Genomic DNA, 17,494 nt, shown 5'->3' with positions numbered 1-17,494 from the left:
GGAGCCTGCCACCACGCCCAACTAATTTTTGCATTTTTAGTAGAGATGGGGTTTCACCATGTTGGCCAGGCTGGTCTTGAACTCCTGACCTCAGGTGATCCACTCGCCTTGGCCTCCCAACGTGCTGGGATTACAGGCATGAGCCACTGCGCCCAGCCAGTTGAATTCTTATGTATAAACAGAACCAAGCAAATCTATTACCTTTTTGAGAACAGGGATCAGGTTTCCATCCCCCATTTCTAAAATGGCACCTGGAACATAGTTGATTTTTAAATGTTTCTTCAGTAAGCAAATGATTTCCTACCACCACCTGTTATACCATATGCAACTATGAGTTATCTGTAGCCTTTTGACATACTAGTGATAATGAACGTGTTGTTCAGGGACTGCATTAATCCGGTGATTCTCCCTGCATCCCCTCCCCTCCCCTCACACCAGTCTCCCTGTATCAAACCCAGAGTGGAGACTGCTTTGAAGCATCCATGAAAACGAGCCAGGTCAGCCTGCAGTTGAGACCAAGAGAAATAACTTTTATCACCAAGCCTAGCAGTTCACATTCCCCTGAATCAACAAAAGGCTAAAAGAATAAATGGTAGATTTGATTTTTCCCTACCTTCTCACTTCCTCCTCCTCAATACAGAGCATTTGATAGAACTTATTTAAATGAGGGGTCTGCTTTTTGATAATTACATTTATTTCTTTAAATATGTGTATTTAAAGCACTTTTTTTTTTTTTTTTTTGACGTGCTGTCTTCAAGGGTAGGTGACAAGACTCATTTTCCAACTTGTATCCATATGGAAAAGTGGTTTGGGTCACCCCAAGCAAATGGAAGTAAGCCAATCCAGTTACCTCTAAACATCTTTTATCACAAAGTTTTTATTGAACAAAAATAATATGACAGTAAAAATGATACATATATGAAAGTGAATGAAGATCTGCAGTCATAGAAAAGATGTGTACAAAGAGACCAACATTCAGGTTATATAGTTCTATAAAACTTTTCCCATAGCAGTTTAACACTGATTAAGCAGACATAAAAAGGAAAAGAAAGTCATTAATGTTCTTTGAAACCTATTTTCTGAGTAAAATACTTCTGCTAAAACGCACACACACACAGAATGAGGCAGAGCTATACGAGTTATTCTTCAGTTCCTCCAGTTCTCTATTTGTGTTACAGGAGTGTTTTCATCCATCAAAAAACTGTGGTATTTTTGCATTTGTAATAAATGGATCTAGAGCATACATTAATCCCAATTTCCGAAGGAAAAGAATCAGATCTATAGTCATTTAAATACTTCCAATCAGCATTTACATAAACAAGTATACTAAAAATAGTATTTTAAGTTGAGATTTTTGCATATTAACTTCCTTTAGTTTGTCTATAAGAATCATGCATTTTGGATGTGTTCTCTTACCTGACAACACAATTTTAAATGCTTTGTCTTTATGTTTTGTTTTACTAATAACATAGTTTTGAACCAGTGATTACTTACAGCTAGGCATGGGGGAAACAGAATTGGACTGAGCACCAATCATTGTTCTACCTTCAGTGAGCTGTGCAGCCTTAGGCAACTCCCAGCTTCTTCTGTGCACCTGTCTTGAGCTGGAAACAGGTGGTGGGAAGCATTCTCAAAGGCTCCTTCTCAGTAAATATCAGTTCCCTGGACCAGCTCCTTTTATTGTGGTACAGAATTATTATTAGCCTATGGGGTGGGGGCGGGGGGACAGTAGTGTCTATTGGTGGATTTTGGAACCAGTGTCATTACAGTCAAGGAGGCATAATAGAGTGTTTGGATTTTCATCCTTTGATAAGGGCCCACATCCCCACATACAGAGATGCTCAATTCCAATTGAGAAACCTCAGAATTTCTAAGTACCAAAGCAATATTCTGGTTTTTTTCTGAAAATTCAAGAAATGTGTTTTCTCAAACCTCGTTTTTTAATCCTTTCTCATAATACTGCGACTTAATGCCCAGTTTGGATCATTTAGTCACATTTCAAGTTAGTTTTTATCACTTATAGTTAAGGATTATAATTAATCTTGAATTTAAAGCTTGGTGCTTTTCAGTTTTCTTGGTATTAGAACTTTCCTTCATGTACAGGTGTGGTACCTTTGGACTGGTGCCTGCTGATTTTCTGATGGAACAGAAAATAGGTCTGTATTATCACTACTCCAAATTACATTACACAAAAGAATTTACTGGAGTGTTCCAAGTTGTTATCAGTTCGGTTCCACGATGATGAGGTTCCTGTAGAATTTTTCATCTGTCAGATTTCCTTCATTCTCCCCATAACTTTAGTAATATATAAAGCAGTGTATCCTCTCTCAGTTTCCACAAGCAAGGCCTTTAGTACCTCCAGTTCTCTATTTGTATTACAGCAAGTTTTTGATCCATCAAAAATTGTGAATACCTACCTATACTGATGAAGATCCCTAGTGTTAAAAATTGTTTCTTTGTTGTTTGGGTTCATCACCAGTCTGTGAGCTGCTTCCAAAGCATTAGATTTTTAAATGTTACAGTTCCAGGGGAATCCCAATTTATACTGACACAGTAAATATATCAGATGGTCAGGATTCTCTATGGAAAACTGAGAAAACTAGGGCTAATTTTTTGAAATAAGAATATGCTAACCTAAGAGAGATTCTCGGGCCTGGAATAGCACGAACTTGATGTAGCTTTTCCATCTCAGATTTTTGTCTGGGAGGCATCTAAAAGATACTGTAAACAGCTAAGGAGGCTAGCCTTTCAAAGTTCATTCTTTCGAAAATGCACTTTAGAACATTTTCTTTTATCAATGTTTATTGTCTAAATATGGCTTAGTTTATTATAAAAACATTACTTGGACATTTACTGAATTTCAGTTCAAAAGAGGTTCTAAGGCAATTCTTAATACAATTGAAAGTAAAAAGGAAAATGTGATATGAATATGCTTTCATATTGCCCACTGGTGAAAAATAATGAAATTCTACTAGAGAGCTGTTTGATACTAATTTTCATCTTTCAAACATTTCCTCTTAATACTAAAAAATATATAAATCATTTACATTAAATGCAAAGGAAGGCACAGCTGGTTATAGTCTATATAAGCACACAGTTTAGCATACGCAGAACTAAAGAGAAAAAAAGCTTCACATCCTTATTAGTTATACTGAAAACCATTAAGAAAAGTTCTTCACTGTCAACAGTGTTCAACACTTAAGAGCTAAAAGGATATAAAAACAAAAACATTAAAATTCACTTAATGCAAAAGATTTTCATATATACTTGAATATATCAAAAACAGTTTTTAAAATGCTAACATAAATCTAGACTATCCATGTTATGAAAAGTGCAAACCAAATTAACAGAGTTTCACAATGTCCTTCTCATGACACAGGTAAACTAGCCCATGGGGACAAATTTGTTTCATCAGTTAATGAGTCCTTAATTGTCACCAGACGTCATCAGGATTTCTGAGAGTTCGAAGAAAGCAGTACTGGAGAAGCAGCTCTGTCCAGACTGGGGATTGGCACTGGCATGTGGCCATTAAGCAGTGTGGGGAACTGTAGGGGACAAAAGATGTTTACAATAATTACTGCAAATCCATTGCAAAAAACTTAGGTTCTTTACATTCCCATATAGTCCATAGCAGTCCACTTCTCATCACTCCTGTGATAGAGATTAGTTGCCAGTGTTTTTTACAGAATAATTGGAAGATGACAATGAGATCAAAATTACATAGAGCAAACAAAGGATAAGGCCCACAAAATGTCCCTAATTATTCTATATGCACAGGCTACTAGGAAAAAATATATAATTTATATGTTGCTAAAGCATCTATTTTTTTAAAGTTCTAAGCTACTTAGGATGCTGATAATGCTACAAATATTAAAAGAATGTTTAATATTAAATACGAAAATAATGTTTTGAAAACCACAGACTATATGTGACTCAGTAATTTCTAATACTATATTTTGAAATTTGCCATCAGTTTTTCAGGGTACTACAAAGATGATTCTTGCAGCATTTATTCTTCTAAAGTAAGAAATGTATTTAATCTTAAAAGATTTCAAATAGATTATTTTGGAGCTAAGAAGGTATTCTTTCTAACTAAAATATCACACTTAGATCACTCATAAGTGACAAAGAGTAAAATTAATTTCTGTATTGTTGTTAACTAAGATGATAAATAGTAGGATGATAGTATATGCTCTGATAATGAGTTTCAGGTCTGAAACAAATACTACTTGCAACTAGATTTGCATTGTTTAGGATGTGTCAAAAAGATCTCCTGGGCTGTCTTTTCTAGCTTATTTCCTATTTAGTCCAGGTAAGTTAAATATTAAACTTCAGTGCCAAATATCAAATTACGGAGCCTGGCACATGTTAGAAGTACAACAAATACTTGTATTTAAGTAAATATGTTTTTGCAGTTTTCAAACTCTTTCAGTAACTTGTGTCAGGGCTTGTCATTTCATTTGATATCTAGGAGCTGTAACATAAGTTTTGTTGTCCCCATTTTACAGATGAGAAAACAGATTTCAAATAAGTTCTGTTGGCTAAAGGTTACACAGCTAATAAGCAACACAGTCAAGTTTTAAACAAATCTTTCAGTACTAACATTGCATAACTTTTTATTTTGGTAGGAGTTGGTATCTTTAATTACTGTTTTAATTTCTTTAATGGTTATTGGCATATCCAAGGTTTTTCTTTCTTTTCTGGAACTTTGGAATTTTAATTTTTTCTAGAATTTTATCCACTTCAACTGTATTATCAAATCTATGCACATACAGTTTATACTCTTGTTTAAAAAGGTCTGTGCTACTAACCACTGTACTGAGTTAGAGTGAACAATGGAAGATGAGCAAATTTTAAATTTTCATGCTTTTATTTATTTTACTTTATTTAGAAATAGGGTCTGGCTCTGTCGCCCAGGCTGGAGCGTAGTGACACAATATTGGCTCACTGCAACCTCCACCAGCCATCCTCCCACTTTAGCCTCCCAAGTAGCTGGGACTATAGGTGGACGCCACCATGCCCAGCTATTTTTGTATTTTTGGTAAAGATGAGGTTTCACCGTGTTGCCCAAGCTGGTCTCGAACTCCTGAGCTCAAGCAACTGGCCTGCCTTGGCCTCCCAAAGTGCTAGGATTGCAGATGTGAGCCAGTGTGCCTGGCCTGCAGTTTCATTCTTTTCGTTTATTTGCATCTTCTCTCTCTTTGGTCTACCTTATTGGTGTTTTCAAGAGAATCAGTTTTGGTATTGTTCATCTGTTTTGCAAACTAAATTGCTGATTTCTGCCCTTATTATTTTTGTATACTTAATGGACATAGTTTCTCTTGATTAGCCTGGCTTTTCTGACATATTTTTTAGTCATCTTTATTAGGCTCTTCTCCTATGACACTCCCCTGTTTTAAACTGCAACATTTCCCAAACTTTTGTCCCCAGCCACCTTTTCTCCAGTACCATGCTTGGACTTGACAACAATTTCCATTTTAGACATCTCCAACCAATGCCTCTTTCCCACAAAACCTGCTCTTCTTCCATTGCTCACTCTAAGTCAGTGAGAATGGTGGCTGGGACCACAAACTTAAAGAGTCAGGGCTCCACCACTTACTAGTGTGTTATCTTGAATAAACTAGCCAATATCCCTGTGCCTTAGTCTTATCTTTAAAACAGAATTACTGGCAGTATTAAATGAGAAGCCCCCAAAAGTGCTAAGAACAATGTCTTGCACACAATAAGTCATCAATCATCAACAAATGTTAACTATGGTTATTTTTTTTTTCCCAGACAGGCTCACTGTCGCCCCGGTTTGAGTGCAGTGGTGTGCTCATGGCTCACTGCAGCCTCAATCTCCAGGGCTCAAACAGTGCTGCCACCTCAGCCTCCCTAGTGGCTGGGACCACAGGCACACACGCCAGCACACATGTCCCAAGTTTTGTACTTTTTTTTTTTTGTAGAGACAGGGTCTTGCTGTGTTGCCCCTGATGGTCTTGAACTCTTGGGCTCAAGTGATCCACCCATGTCACCCTCCCAAAGTGCTGGGATTACAGGTGTGAACCACCATGCCCGGCCTTAACTATCGTTATTTAATAGCATTTCCAGTATGTTAATCACTTAGTAATCTTTGCCTCTTCTTAATTTTCACTACCTACTTACTACTCAGACCCATCTCAAAGTCTGCCTCTCTTGAGCTCACCTCTAAAATATCTTCTAATTATATCCTGTGTCCAATGTTCTAATCTCAAAGAGTGATTCTCCCTTCAATATTTGTAGTATCATTTCCTCTGGCCAGGTATGGTCGTTCACACCTGTAATCCTAGCCCTTCGGGAAGCTATGGCAGGAGGATTGCTTGAGCTCCGGAGTTCAAAACTAGCCTGAGCAATATAGCGAGACCTCGTTTCTACAAAAAAATCTTAAAAATTAGCCGGGCTTGCTGGTATATGCCTGTAGTCCCAGCTACTTGAGAGGCTGAGGTGAGAGGATTGCTTGAGCCCAGGAGGCAGAGGTTGCAGTAGGCCAAGATTGTGCCACTGTGCTCCACCTTGGGCAACACAGCAAGCTCGTCTCAAAAAATAAAAATAACAATTTCCTCTTATCTTACTGTTCCTTCCACTTTCTCTTCAGTTCTTCCTCCACACTAATACCAGTGATTGTTCTCCAAAACGGAGATCTCATCCTCCTACCTCCAGCTTAAAAAGCCTAAACATTTAACAGATAAAGGGAGAAACTTCTAAGCCTATAATCAAGGCCCACAGCTGCGTTTCCGACCTTATCTCCTCTCACCTGGTCCCTTCCTAAACAGACTTTCATGTCCCAGTCATTCGGCTCTATTCATCTAAATGTACTCGATCGAAATCCTGTCCCTTCCTCCCAGCTCAGGCGCCACTGCTTGCTTGGAACCTGTCCAGTCTCCAGTTGGAAAGAGCGTGTCTGCCCCTTACTTTCTGCAGCACTTTGTTTACTCATCCATTATTCACATATTCTATGTCCCTACAGTCCTTGTCGCAGAGCATTGCAAATATTTGCTGGGTTAGATTTGAACTAAAAATTACAGCACACATTCTTAATTGAAAACTTAATTAGCTCTACCTTGTTTCAAGACATACCTATTCCTACTAGGCATATTCCACATTGGAACAAAATCTATTTCAAAAGTCATGGAACAGACATCCTTAGACAAGAAGAAAATACTAAACTGTCCAAGAAAAACCGAGTTCACTTTATAAATCAAGGTTCTTTGTTTACATTTAGCACAATGTCTTTGGTGCCTCTCTCCTTACCTAAACATTTCTCAATTATAAAGCATACCTCTGCCAGAAAGGCGTCTTCTCCCTCTTTCGTTGGAATTCTTTAATATCTGCTGTAACCTGCTACAGTAATCATATTAGGGGCCCTTCTGTACAAAAATGCTTCAGCTCTTCAACTATTACCCTGAGGATTCTGATCAACCTTTCCAATCATGATAATAGGAAACTGGCCAGCGTCACTTAAAATGTATAAGCCAAGTGTATTTTTTGTCTTCCTTCATTACATCTATAGCATACATGAAAGAGGTTTGTTGTTATTTTGAAATAAAATTATTTTCATCAGTTTAAAAGGGATGTTGGCCAGCGTGGTGGTACGCCTATAGTCCCAGCTACTCCAGAGGCTGAAGTGGAGTCGAACCCAGGAGTTCAAGACCAGCCTGGACAACATATTGAGACCCCGTCTCTAAACTTTAAAAAAAAAAGGTTCTTAAAAAAATAAGACACCGCTGATAGTAATCTGAATTCTGAATATGTATCAATTATCAATTATATTGTCTAGTTTTAAAAATCAGAAAGTATTATTCCTCTACCAAATTTTGTTGTTTACCATTCTTGAAATTGCTATTTTCTACTTTTGCCACACTCAATTGCTCTTTTCACAGGAAGAGTTATAATATTTTAAAAGGCAAAAAGTTGTTTTTCCTTAGTCTCATGGATCCAGCCACAAACAGAAAGCCCAAGGTCATACAACCTGCCAGCCATCCGGAATACCAGTTTGTCTTTCTTTTTTTAGGGTTGTATTCTGAATGGCTTCAGAAAAGAGAACAGGTCCACCTGGTGAAATTAAAACTCTAAGCAGGTAGCCTTTAAATGCAGTAATTTCTGATGCAGAATTCTAAATATAAACTAGGAACCTCTGGTCTGCAGTGCTTCTCAAATTGGTTCCTGGACTGCGTAGTATCACTAGGAACATGAAAAAAAATGTTTTTGGGCCAGGCACGGTGGCTTACGCCTTTAATCCCAGCAATTTGGGAGACCAAGGCAAGCGGATCAACTTGAAGTCAGGAGTTTGGGACCAGCCTGGCCAACATGGCAAAACCCCATCTCTATCAAAAATACAAAACTTAACAGGGTGTGGTGGTGCATGCCTGTAGTCCTACCTACTTGGGATGCTGAAGCAGGAGAATCACTTGAACCCAGGAGGTGGAAATTGCAGTGAGCAGAGATCACACCACCGCACTCCAGCCTGGGCAACAGAGAGACTGTGTCTCAAAAAAAAGTTTTTATCAGGCCCTATCCCAGACCTACTGAATCAGAAACTCTGGGAGTGGGGCCCTGCAATCTTTATTTTAACTCACCCTCTAGGAGAGTGAGTGCTAACTTTGAGAACCATTTGTCTACAGTAGTTACTGAGGACTGAAGAAATGAGGGTGTGCACGTATCCCAACTCCCAGAGATTGATAACGTGTCGAATCACTGTAGACATGAACCATCATTTACTGTTGGGAGAGTTGGGCTGGAAAAGGTATCTAAGACAAGGGATCCCAAAGAACCCCCAGCCAATAGTGCTCCATTGCTTTCCTAGGGGGTTGCCAAGGCCTGCACCAATCAGGTGGCAGAATTCCCAGTAAGGAGAGAAATGAGAGGCCACTTATTATTCACAAATACCTACTGAACTCTACAGAAGCTCTGAGTTAGATTCTAGGATTATAGTATAACAATCCCTACTGCCATGGAGTTTACTGTAACCAAACAATTTCTTTTTATTCTATTAATTTTAGAATTCTGCTGCTCTAATCTTAAGACTTTCAGGAAATGAGGTGTTTTTATCTCCCCACCAAAAGATTAGTATTCCTAATTTTAAACTTTCCTAATACAACATTTGCTCATTGCTTTTTGCTTACTATTTCTAGTTTCTCTTTTCCTACCCGAGCTGAAACTGCTAAAAATCAACATGACTATAGCTCAATTTCTTGTGACGGGAATAAGGGCTGGGAAAGAGACAGAAACCCAATTACTCCAAGCATATGGTCACTTCATGACATCCTACCCCAACCCCACTAGGAAACCAAAGAAGCAAGATGGCAATCAAAACCTCTTTAGTTCCACCCTTATAAAGAGACCCTAAATCCCAGCATGTACAGCTCCTGGCACAGAGGAGGTACTCAGCAAACATTTAACCTTGACAAGCAAAATGACCAGCTCAGATGATCGTGAAGACTTGCACTTACCTTTCTCAGACTTCTCTTTGTGAATTCATTTAGACAGTCAGTAATTACTGAGCCTCACTTGTACACCAAGCCATGTGCCAGATGCTGGGGACACCACAGTGAACAGGATTCCTTTCTGGTCTCGAGGGCCCATAGTTTAGTGGGAAAGATTGCCAGATCAACAGGCAATCATAATACAAAGTGCCACGTGCTAGATGCAATGGTACCCAAAGAGCTGCAACTAACTCAGGGTAAGCCACACTGTGGGGCACAGGATACAGACAAGGATGATGAGAAAAGCTAGAATTAGGGAAAGAGGGAGTTTGCACTGGGTCCACCTTTTCTTCAATCCTGTCCCTAGGATCCTTTCCACCTATACTCAACATATTCAAACAGTAACACCTTAGTCAGTGAATAATGATCTGTGTGTGGGTCTCAAGGAGGAAATACTGACTTCTCCATGATAGCAAGTGACGGTCCTGCAAGATTCTAGTGTGTGAATGAATAATGAAGGTGCTGCCTAGTATGGAGAGTTCTGTAAGATAAAGCAGCTAAGTCTTCATTATTTTTTAACCAAATGCCCTGGATTCTCCTTTTTCATTACAGAACAAGGAGCTTAATGATGATTCATAAAATGATGCAAGCAATTTTTCTATCCCAGGATGGGGAAATTGTTCACTATTTTTATTTTCACTTTATGTCAAATGAGCTGCTACATTAACTAGGAGGATTAATATTTTAAAATCTTGTGTGGACTTTTATAAATAATTTTTATTTTCATTTTATTTTAAATAGAGATGGGGTCTCACTGTGTTGCCCAGGCTGGTCTCAAACAATCCTCCCATCCTCAGCCTCCCAAAGTGCTGGGATTACAGGTGTGAGCCATCACGCTGGCCTAAAGAATGATTTTTAAAGTTCTGCCTTTTCCTTAATAAATTTCCTGTTTTCATAAACAAATGAAAATATGCAAAACACTTCAAGAACTTAATTGTTCCACGTATGGGCGTCTGGCATGAGTATGCCATTTCTGCCTCAATGAAAGTGTCTGCCTCTGAAGGGCGTGCAACCCCATTAACATGAACCCCCTTTGGACATTTAACATTTTAACCCAACACTGGGCAAAACTCACCGTTACCTCTGCAGGATTTAGAGAAAAAACCATCCCTCAGAAGTGTAATGTTTAAAAGTTATTCCAAACGCTCACCTGGAACAGCGTGCTTGGCCCTTGCAGCCTGGCAGGACTCAGTGGAGCAACTGGACTAAGACTGCTCCAGAAATGTATGCTGGAGAGCAGCGGACTCGGAGTCAGAAGCAATCCATTTGGTGTCTGGGAAATAAAGCAAACAGACTTCTTCATATAGGTTCACCTGACTCAGGCCGTGACCAACAGAGCAGCAGAGAGAGGTCAGGTAGGCTAGGCATGGACCAGGAAATGACCTTACCATCTCAACTGGCAACGTTATTTCTGTGGGGCTGTGAACAGTTTAATTTTAATTTTCTTTTCTTTTGAGTCAGTCTCGCTCTGTTGCCCAGGCTGGAGTGCAATGGCGCGATCTTGGTTCACTATAACCTCCACTTCCTGGGTTTGAGCAACTCTCCTGCCTCAGCCTCCAGAGCAGCTGGGATGACAGGCATCCACCACCACACCGACTAATTTTTGTATTTTTAGTAGAGAAGAGGTTTCATTATGTTGGCCAGGCTGGTCTCGAACTCCAAATAATCCGCCCACCTCGGCCTCCAAAAGTGCTGGGATTACAGGCATAAGCCACCAGGCCAGCTGGCTAATTTTCTTCAATGCTAATTTTATTAACACTTTCATAAAGGAAAAAGGTATTGACACGTTACCTTCCCTAAACATTCTGGTGGAAAATTCAAGTTTGTATCAACTTTCATCCGAATGGTTTGTTCAACTTGTTTCCCTTCCCAGATTAAACAAGAAGAATTAGTATACAAACAAAATGGGATCCAATAAAGGGGCTTTAGTTCTTCTTATCTATACTTTCCTGTTTTTCTACAGTGGACATCTATTACTTGGGTTACAAACACACGGTTTTAAATGGTCTCCATATCCACAGCTGTTAAGGATTTGGGATTTGCTGTTAAAATACCCTGTAGTAGCCTCTTTAGAAGCTCTGAGCCGGGTTTTCCAGATTCCATCTGGATGTGGGGTCGATGAGAATTCATTGCTCTGGCAATGGTTTGGGTGGGGGCAGGGAGGGCCCTTTCTTGTCAGATTGGGTGTAAAGCCAAAACCCTGGGTTTCCCAGGAGAGTTCCAAGGACTGCATTTGCTTGCACACATGCAGCAGGAGTCCTCGCCTGCAAGCCAGCTGGAGGGCAGAAGAAACACCCGCCCAGCTGCTAAGTCTGCATGGCTTTTATTCTCAGTGGAGACGAACTCCCCGGCCCAGGGTGGTTTTGTACCTTTGGAGACTAGAAGGAGTCCCTCAGTGGTTCTGTGATGTCAATAAGGTGCTTTGTGTCAGAAGAACCATAGCAAAGGCGCCAGCCTTTCAGATTGCACCATGCTGGATGCTAAAGTGTTATTTTTTCCTAGAATTGGCCTCCGTAGTGTCATTAATTACCAACAGCATTTGGCTTAAACCTAAATTGAAAGGTCTGCTCTGTTCAGCAGAATGGAGACAAACATCCAAAGTTCCTCAAACTGTGAAGCTGCTGAAATGTAAACACATTTATACCAAATTATTTGAGTCGTTGGTTCCATGGCATTTCCTACATACTCAATGACCTATGAGGTTACTAGAATAAATACATGTTTTGAATAAGCTTCCCATTTGTTCTAGTCCAAGGCAATTTCACAAGCATGCCAGGCCATCTGGCCTAACAGTTAAAACTTAACGGCTCAGCATGGGCTCTGCCAGGGTTCCAATCTCAGAATCACTACTTCCCTACCAGGTAACCTCAGGCAAGCCACCTAACCTCTGTCTCAGTTTCCTCATCTGTAAAATGGGGAGAATAAAAATGCCCACGTTACAGGGTTGTTGGGAAGATTAAATAAGCTGATCTACTGCAAGCTCTTGTAAGATATGTGCCTGGTATACAGAAATGCTCAACAAGGGCCAGAAGCGGTTAGCTGGCTAGGTACGCTAGGTACTTCATACATGTTTTTGAACGAATAAATGGATTGGTAATTAACTGAAAGCATACATGACATACTTACTAAATGTCTTTCATCTATGTGAGGGAGAAATTCTCAACTGTATACAGAGAAGGACTTAATCCTCTGAAACAGACAAACTGAACTGAGTCAGCCTGGACTTGGAGGCTACTCTCAGTTGTGTTAGGCTCAAGGCCACAAGCTCAGGTGTTCTGAAAACTAATATCTGCATGTTACTCTGGAGCAAGGTTCCAACCACAGTATGTCACATTAACATGTAGTAACCAGTGTGTTCAAGGCCTCCTAGTTTATCCATCAATGAAGGCTCTCAAAGCTCTAAAGAGACAATCTTCTAAACCACAAAACACAGCTATCCTTCTCTCCTCCATGGCCATCATATACCCATCCTTTTTAATCCTCTGAGCAATGTACAAGGTCTAGAATTTCTATTTCTCTAGTCTAAAATGTATACCCATGTCTGGATTTGAGATGTTTGCACATTTGTTTCTAAGGAATACATGATGTACTCAGACTACAGTAGCCTTCTGTTTCTCATCTTTAATATGTCTGAAATGTCTTCTATAATATATGCAAATAAACACTGTAAAATGACTTCATTCCTTCCTCTTCCTTCTATCCCTGAAGTTCTCCCTGAAAATCCTGTGACCTTAAAGAACCATGTGGTTTCTTTGTTAAGGAAAGTTCCTACAACGCGTGCCCTGGGTTATCTCCGGGACAGTGTGAGACTTCACAGCCTCTCTCCACACACTCCAGGAGTCAGGCAGAGTGGGCTGAGCCTGAGGGCCAAGGGCTAAGGAAGCCACAGCAAAAAGCACTGTCTTCTTTCCTTCCCCAAAGACAGTCTCGTTTTAACGAGCATGGCAGATAAGGAGCTCCTAATCCCACAGATCCGGGAAAGAGAGTAAGACCCTCATCCCAAGATCCCCTTTTCATTTTCCCCACTCAGTTCAGCTTCCACTTCCACTTCCACTTCATAACGTCTCCTAAAAAGGCTGCACATCTGAGCTCGCCAGGGTGAGCTGGCATCCAGGCATGCCCACCTGCGCACTCCTGCCCTGGCCCTCTACCTCCTCCTCTTGCCTTCCTCTGCCCATCAAAATGCCACCTCCTCAAAGGACACTTTCCTGATCTCCCCTCAACCACATGGGATTTCTTATTTCTGAATCTTTGTAACACTTTGTGACCATTTTTTTCTTAACATTTAACATGTTCTGCCTCATATTACGGTGATGGGCACATTTTTCTTATACCTCTTTCCGTAGCCTTTTGGATATCTGCTCATCTTTATTCCTCCTGTACTACTCAGCTCCTACATACTGATGAACTGGAGCCATCCGCAGCTCTAGCTGGGTCCCCCCTGGCTTATCGTTTGTTGGGCATCTCCACTTGGGTGCACCACCATACTCAAACTTCATGAAGCTCAGCACCTTCCCACATCAGTGTTTCTTAAGACTCTTCCCCTTCTGTCAACAGGACCACCGTGTATACACTGCCTCAACAAATACTGACCGAGAGTGCAAACTGTTTCAGGTGCCACAGATGAGGATCAAACAAGACATAATCCCTGCACGCAGAGCCCCATCTACCACCTGCATCCCAGTCCCCACCGTGCAAAATGCCTTTCAATAACTGCAAGCTCCGGACATAGCTTCTGGAGGCGTCTCACAACTGGGTCTCCTGTTTATCCCTCATTTCCATTCCTGCTGCATCCAAGCCCCTATCACCTTACAGATGGCATTCCACAACAGCCACCCAGGCCAGTCCACCTACCTCTGGTCTCCCCATCTATTCTGTACCCCATCACCAAATCAACCACCCCCAAACATGAGTTCACTCAACATTCAGTCACAGTTTCAGAAAGGATATGATGTCCTCCTTAGCCACAACAGAAGGTTCCCCATAACCTGGTTTCATACACTTGCTAACTTCTGAGGACTAAGCTCTGATTTTTTATCTTGCCCAAATTCCTACGCAGGGGTGTAGGGAGTCATGCCCTACAAACCGTAAATTTTCATTTGACCCTATATATGGTGACTTACTTTTCAATCTGACTCTGGCATAATATTATGAGACAAGGAAAAAATATTTAACCCCAAAATACATTTCCTTGCCATACCTTGAAATTGCCTGGCAATTTCATGACGTCTCATGCCTCCCTAAAATATACAAAACCAAGCTGTACCCCGACCACCTGGAGCACATATTCTCAAGACCTCCTGAGGGCTGTGTCACAGGCCGTGGTCACTCATATTTGGCTCAGAATAAACCTCTTCAAATATTTTACAGAGTTTGACTCATTTCGTCGACGCTTTCCTCCCTGAACCCTCTTACTTGGTTTGATGTGTACTGAGCTTTCCTCATATGCATAGAGGACCAGCCATTCCAACCCACCAGTCCTTCAATGCTCCCTCGGAACTTCCCTGACCACCCAGCCCAGCCCATAGTTCCCTGGGCTACAAGCCCTCTCTACAAGTGACCTCATCCATTCCCATGGTTTCACCACCCCTTGCATGTTGATGACTCCCTAACCTCCTCTCCAGCTCCAAAACACTCTCTCTCTCCAGATGCAGCTGGACTTTTCCACCCGAATGTCCAGCAGGGTCCTCAAACTCAACATGGCCCCAACTGGACGTTTAGCCTTTTCCCAGGGAACTTATTCTTCCTCCCATGTTCCTCACACTCAATTCTGGCTCTCCCCGCTCCTCCCACCCAGTCAGTCACCAAGTCCTATTGACGGCGACCCCTCCCACCATACAGACTTAAATACTCATGGTCTTTTGCCTGGAATATTACAATAGCATCCTACTTGGATCCAGCCTTCCCCCTTCCCAATCTCGCCAACAGGGTGACTCCTAAAACAATTCAGACTGTCACTCATACCCCTTCAGTGCTTCCTACTGTTATACCTCCCCTAATCACAAAGCTATTTCACGTATCTATGCCTTGCCTCAAGCTGTTCCTCTGCCGACAATGCCTTCCTCTCCCTGTCTACCAGAAAAATTATCCTGCCACAGGCTGATCCTTCAACACCCTGAACCAGTGGTCTCATCCCCTCCAGGAAGCCCTCTGGACATTCTTCTTCCATCTCAGGCAAAGTTAATACCTTCCTCCTCAGGATTCCTTTTGCAACATGGTATTCCTTTTGTATAGCATCTGAGATACTAGATGAAGTGACTTAAGGTAAGTTATGAGCTCCTAACTATTAGAGACTATTTTATCCATGTTTGTAGCCCCAGCTGCCAACACAGCAGCTTACACATGATGGGTACTCAGTTCATGTGTGTTGAACTGAACTAAACGATCTTGCCTCTCAGCTCCCAAGGCGCTTCTCTGCGCTGCACGTTTGACTCTTGCCAAGGGCTATTGTGTGTGTGTGTGCATGTGTATGCCTTGTTGTCATGGCTAGGTCCTAAGGTCATAAAAACAAGCAACTATAGTTTTGGTTCCTTTCTAGGCTCTGTTATTGCTCAGTAATTATCTGTTGATTCTAATGAGATTTTTTTTTCACTTATACCTCTAGCAGCTGGTTATTTACGTATTTTATTTATTTTTGAAACAGAATCTCACTCTGTCGCCCAGGCTGGGGTGCAGTGGCACAATCTTGGCTCACTGTAACCTCTGCCTCCCAGATTCAAGCGATTCTCCTGCCTCAACCTCCTGAGTAGCTGAGATTACAGGCGTGCACCACCATACCCACCTAATTTTCTTATTTTTAATAACAGAGTTTTGCCATGTTGGCCAGGCTGGTCTTGAACTCCTGACCTCAAGCTATCCACCCACCTTGGCCTCCCAAAGTATTGGGATTACAGGTGTGAGCCACTGCACCTAGCCTCTAGCAGTTAGTTTCCAATCCAAACAACTCGAAATTCCTTGGCCAGTCCTCCATAATTTCACACCACCCTAAATTATAACCCTATGCTATATATTGCCCCATATGCTGGACAGCAACCTGTAAACTCATAGAACAGGAACGGTGTCTATCCTGCTAACCTCTGTATCTCCAGGTACCTAAGCGAATGCTTAGTTTTCAATGATTATCTCCCAAATGAATACACGATAAACATTTGTTACTGGACTGATTAAAGAAGATGCACAAGTATTTGCTGATCACTTGATGTGGTGATCTGAGATACTGGTAAGTCACTCGGGCTTTAAGAAAGTAAAGGACAGAGAAACAAGATATCTATTTAGCAGGTTGTGCCCATAAATATCTGTAATCCTAAGCTCCCACAGATGCCAACAGAATCCATGACAATGCCACCTTGAGGTTAAAAAAAAAAGTCCTCAAATAAAAGGTGATTGAATCTCTGGAAACCCCTAAAGTTGTCTGAATGCAAGTGAAAACATGGTTTTAAGGTCTTTAAAAGGGGCGTTAATCCCACTGACCCTATGGAAAAACGGACAAAATGGAGACTCCCATGGGGGCCTAGGGTAGCTATAGAAAGGGGCAGGGGAGGAAGCAGGCCAGAACCAGGGACATTAGGAGGCAGAGTCATAAAGACTGGGGTGGCTGTGGCAGTTTCTTAAAATAAGACAATAATGAAGTTTGCCACATTGATTGACTCTTTATTTTTTTTGTGAGATGAAAGTTTCGCTCTTGTTGCCCAGGCTGGAGTGCAGTGGTGTGATCTCGGCTCACCGCAACCTCCGCCTCCCGGGTTCAAGTGATTCTCCTGCCTCAGGCTCCCAAGTAGCTGGGATTACAGGCATCTGCCACCACACCCGGCTAATTTTTGCACTTTTAGTAGAGACGGGGTTTTGCCACGTTGGCCAGGCTGGTCTCGAACTCCGGAACTCAGGTGATCCACTCGCCTCAGCCTCCCAAAGTGCTGGGATTACAGGCATGAGCCAGCGCACCCGGCCCAACTGTTTCTTCCTTTCATGAAAGATTTCTCTGTGGCATGTGATGC

At 41.4% G+C, this 17,494-nt stretch overlaps 1 protein-coding gene across 1 annotated transcript in view; it reads right to left on the bottom strand.

Moving 5' to 3' along the window:
* Positions 1-858: 858 nt before the first annotated feature.
* The window catches only part of ELK3 (ETS transcription factor ELK3), a 77,493-nt gene continuing 60,857 nt past the window's right edge, over positions 859-17,494 (bottom strand). The window contains exons 4-5 of the mRNA XM_003906987.5: positions 10,651-10,773; positions 859-3,545 (exon numbers count right to left, since the gene is read on the bottom strand). Coding sequence (XP_003907036.1) covers positions 3,447-3,545; positions 10,651-10,773 — 222 coding nt within the window. The 3' untranslated portion in view covers positions 859-3,446. The remainder of the gene's footprint in view (positions 3,546-10,650; positions 10,774-17,494) is intronic.

The sequence above is a fragment of the Papio anubis genome, chromosome 9 (assembly GCF_008728515.1).
Source record: "Papio anubis isolate 15944 chromosome 9, Panubis1.0, whole genome shotgun sequence".
Taxonomy (NCBI): domain Eukaryota; kingdom Metazoa; phylum Chordata; class Mammalia; order Primates; family Cercopithecidae; genus Papio; species Papio anubis.
The sequence above is the reverse complement of the archived record's forward strand: the minus strand, read 5'-3'. Positions and strand labels throughout refer to the sequence as shown.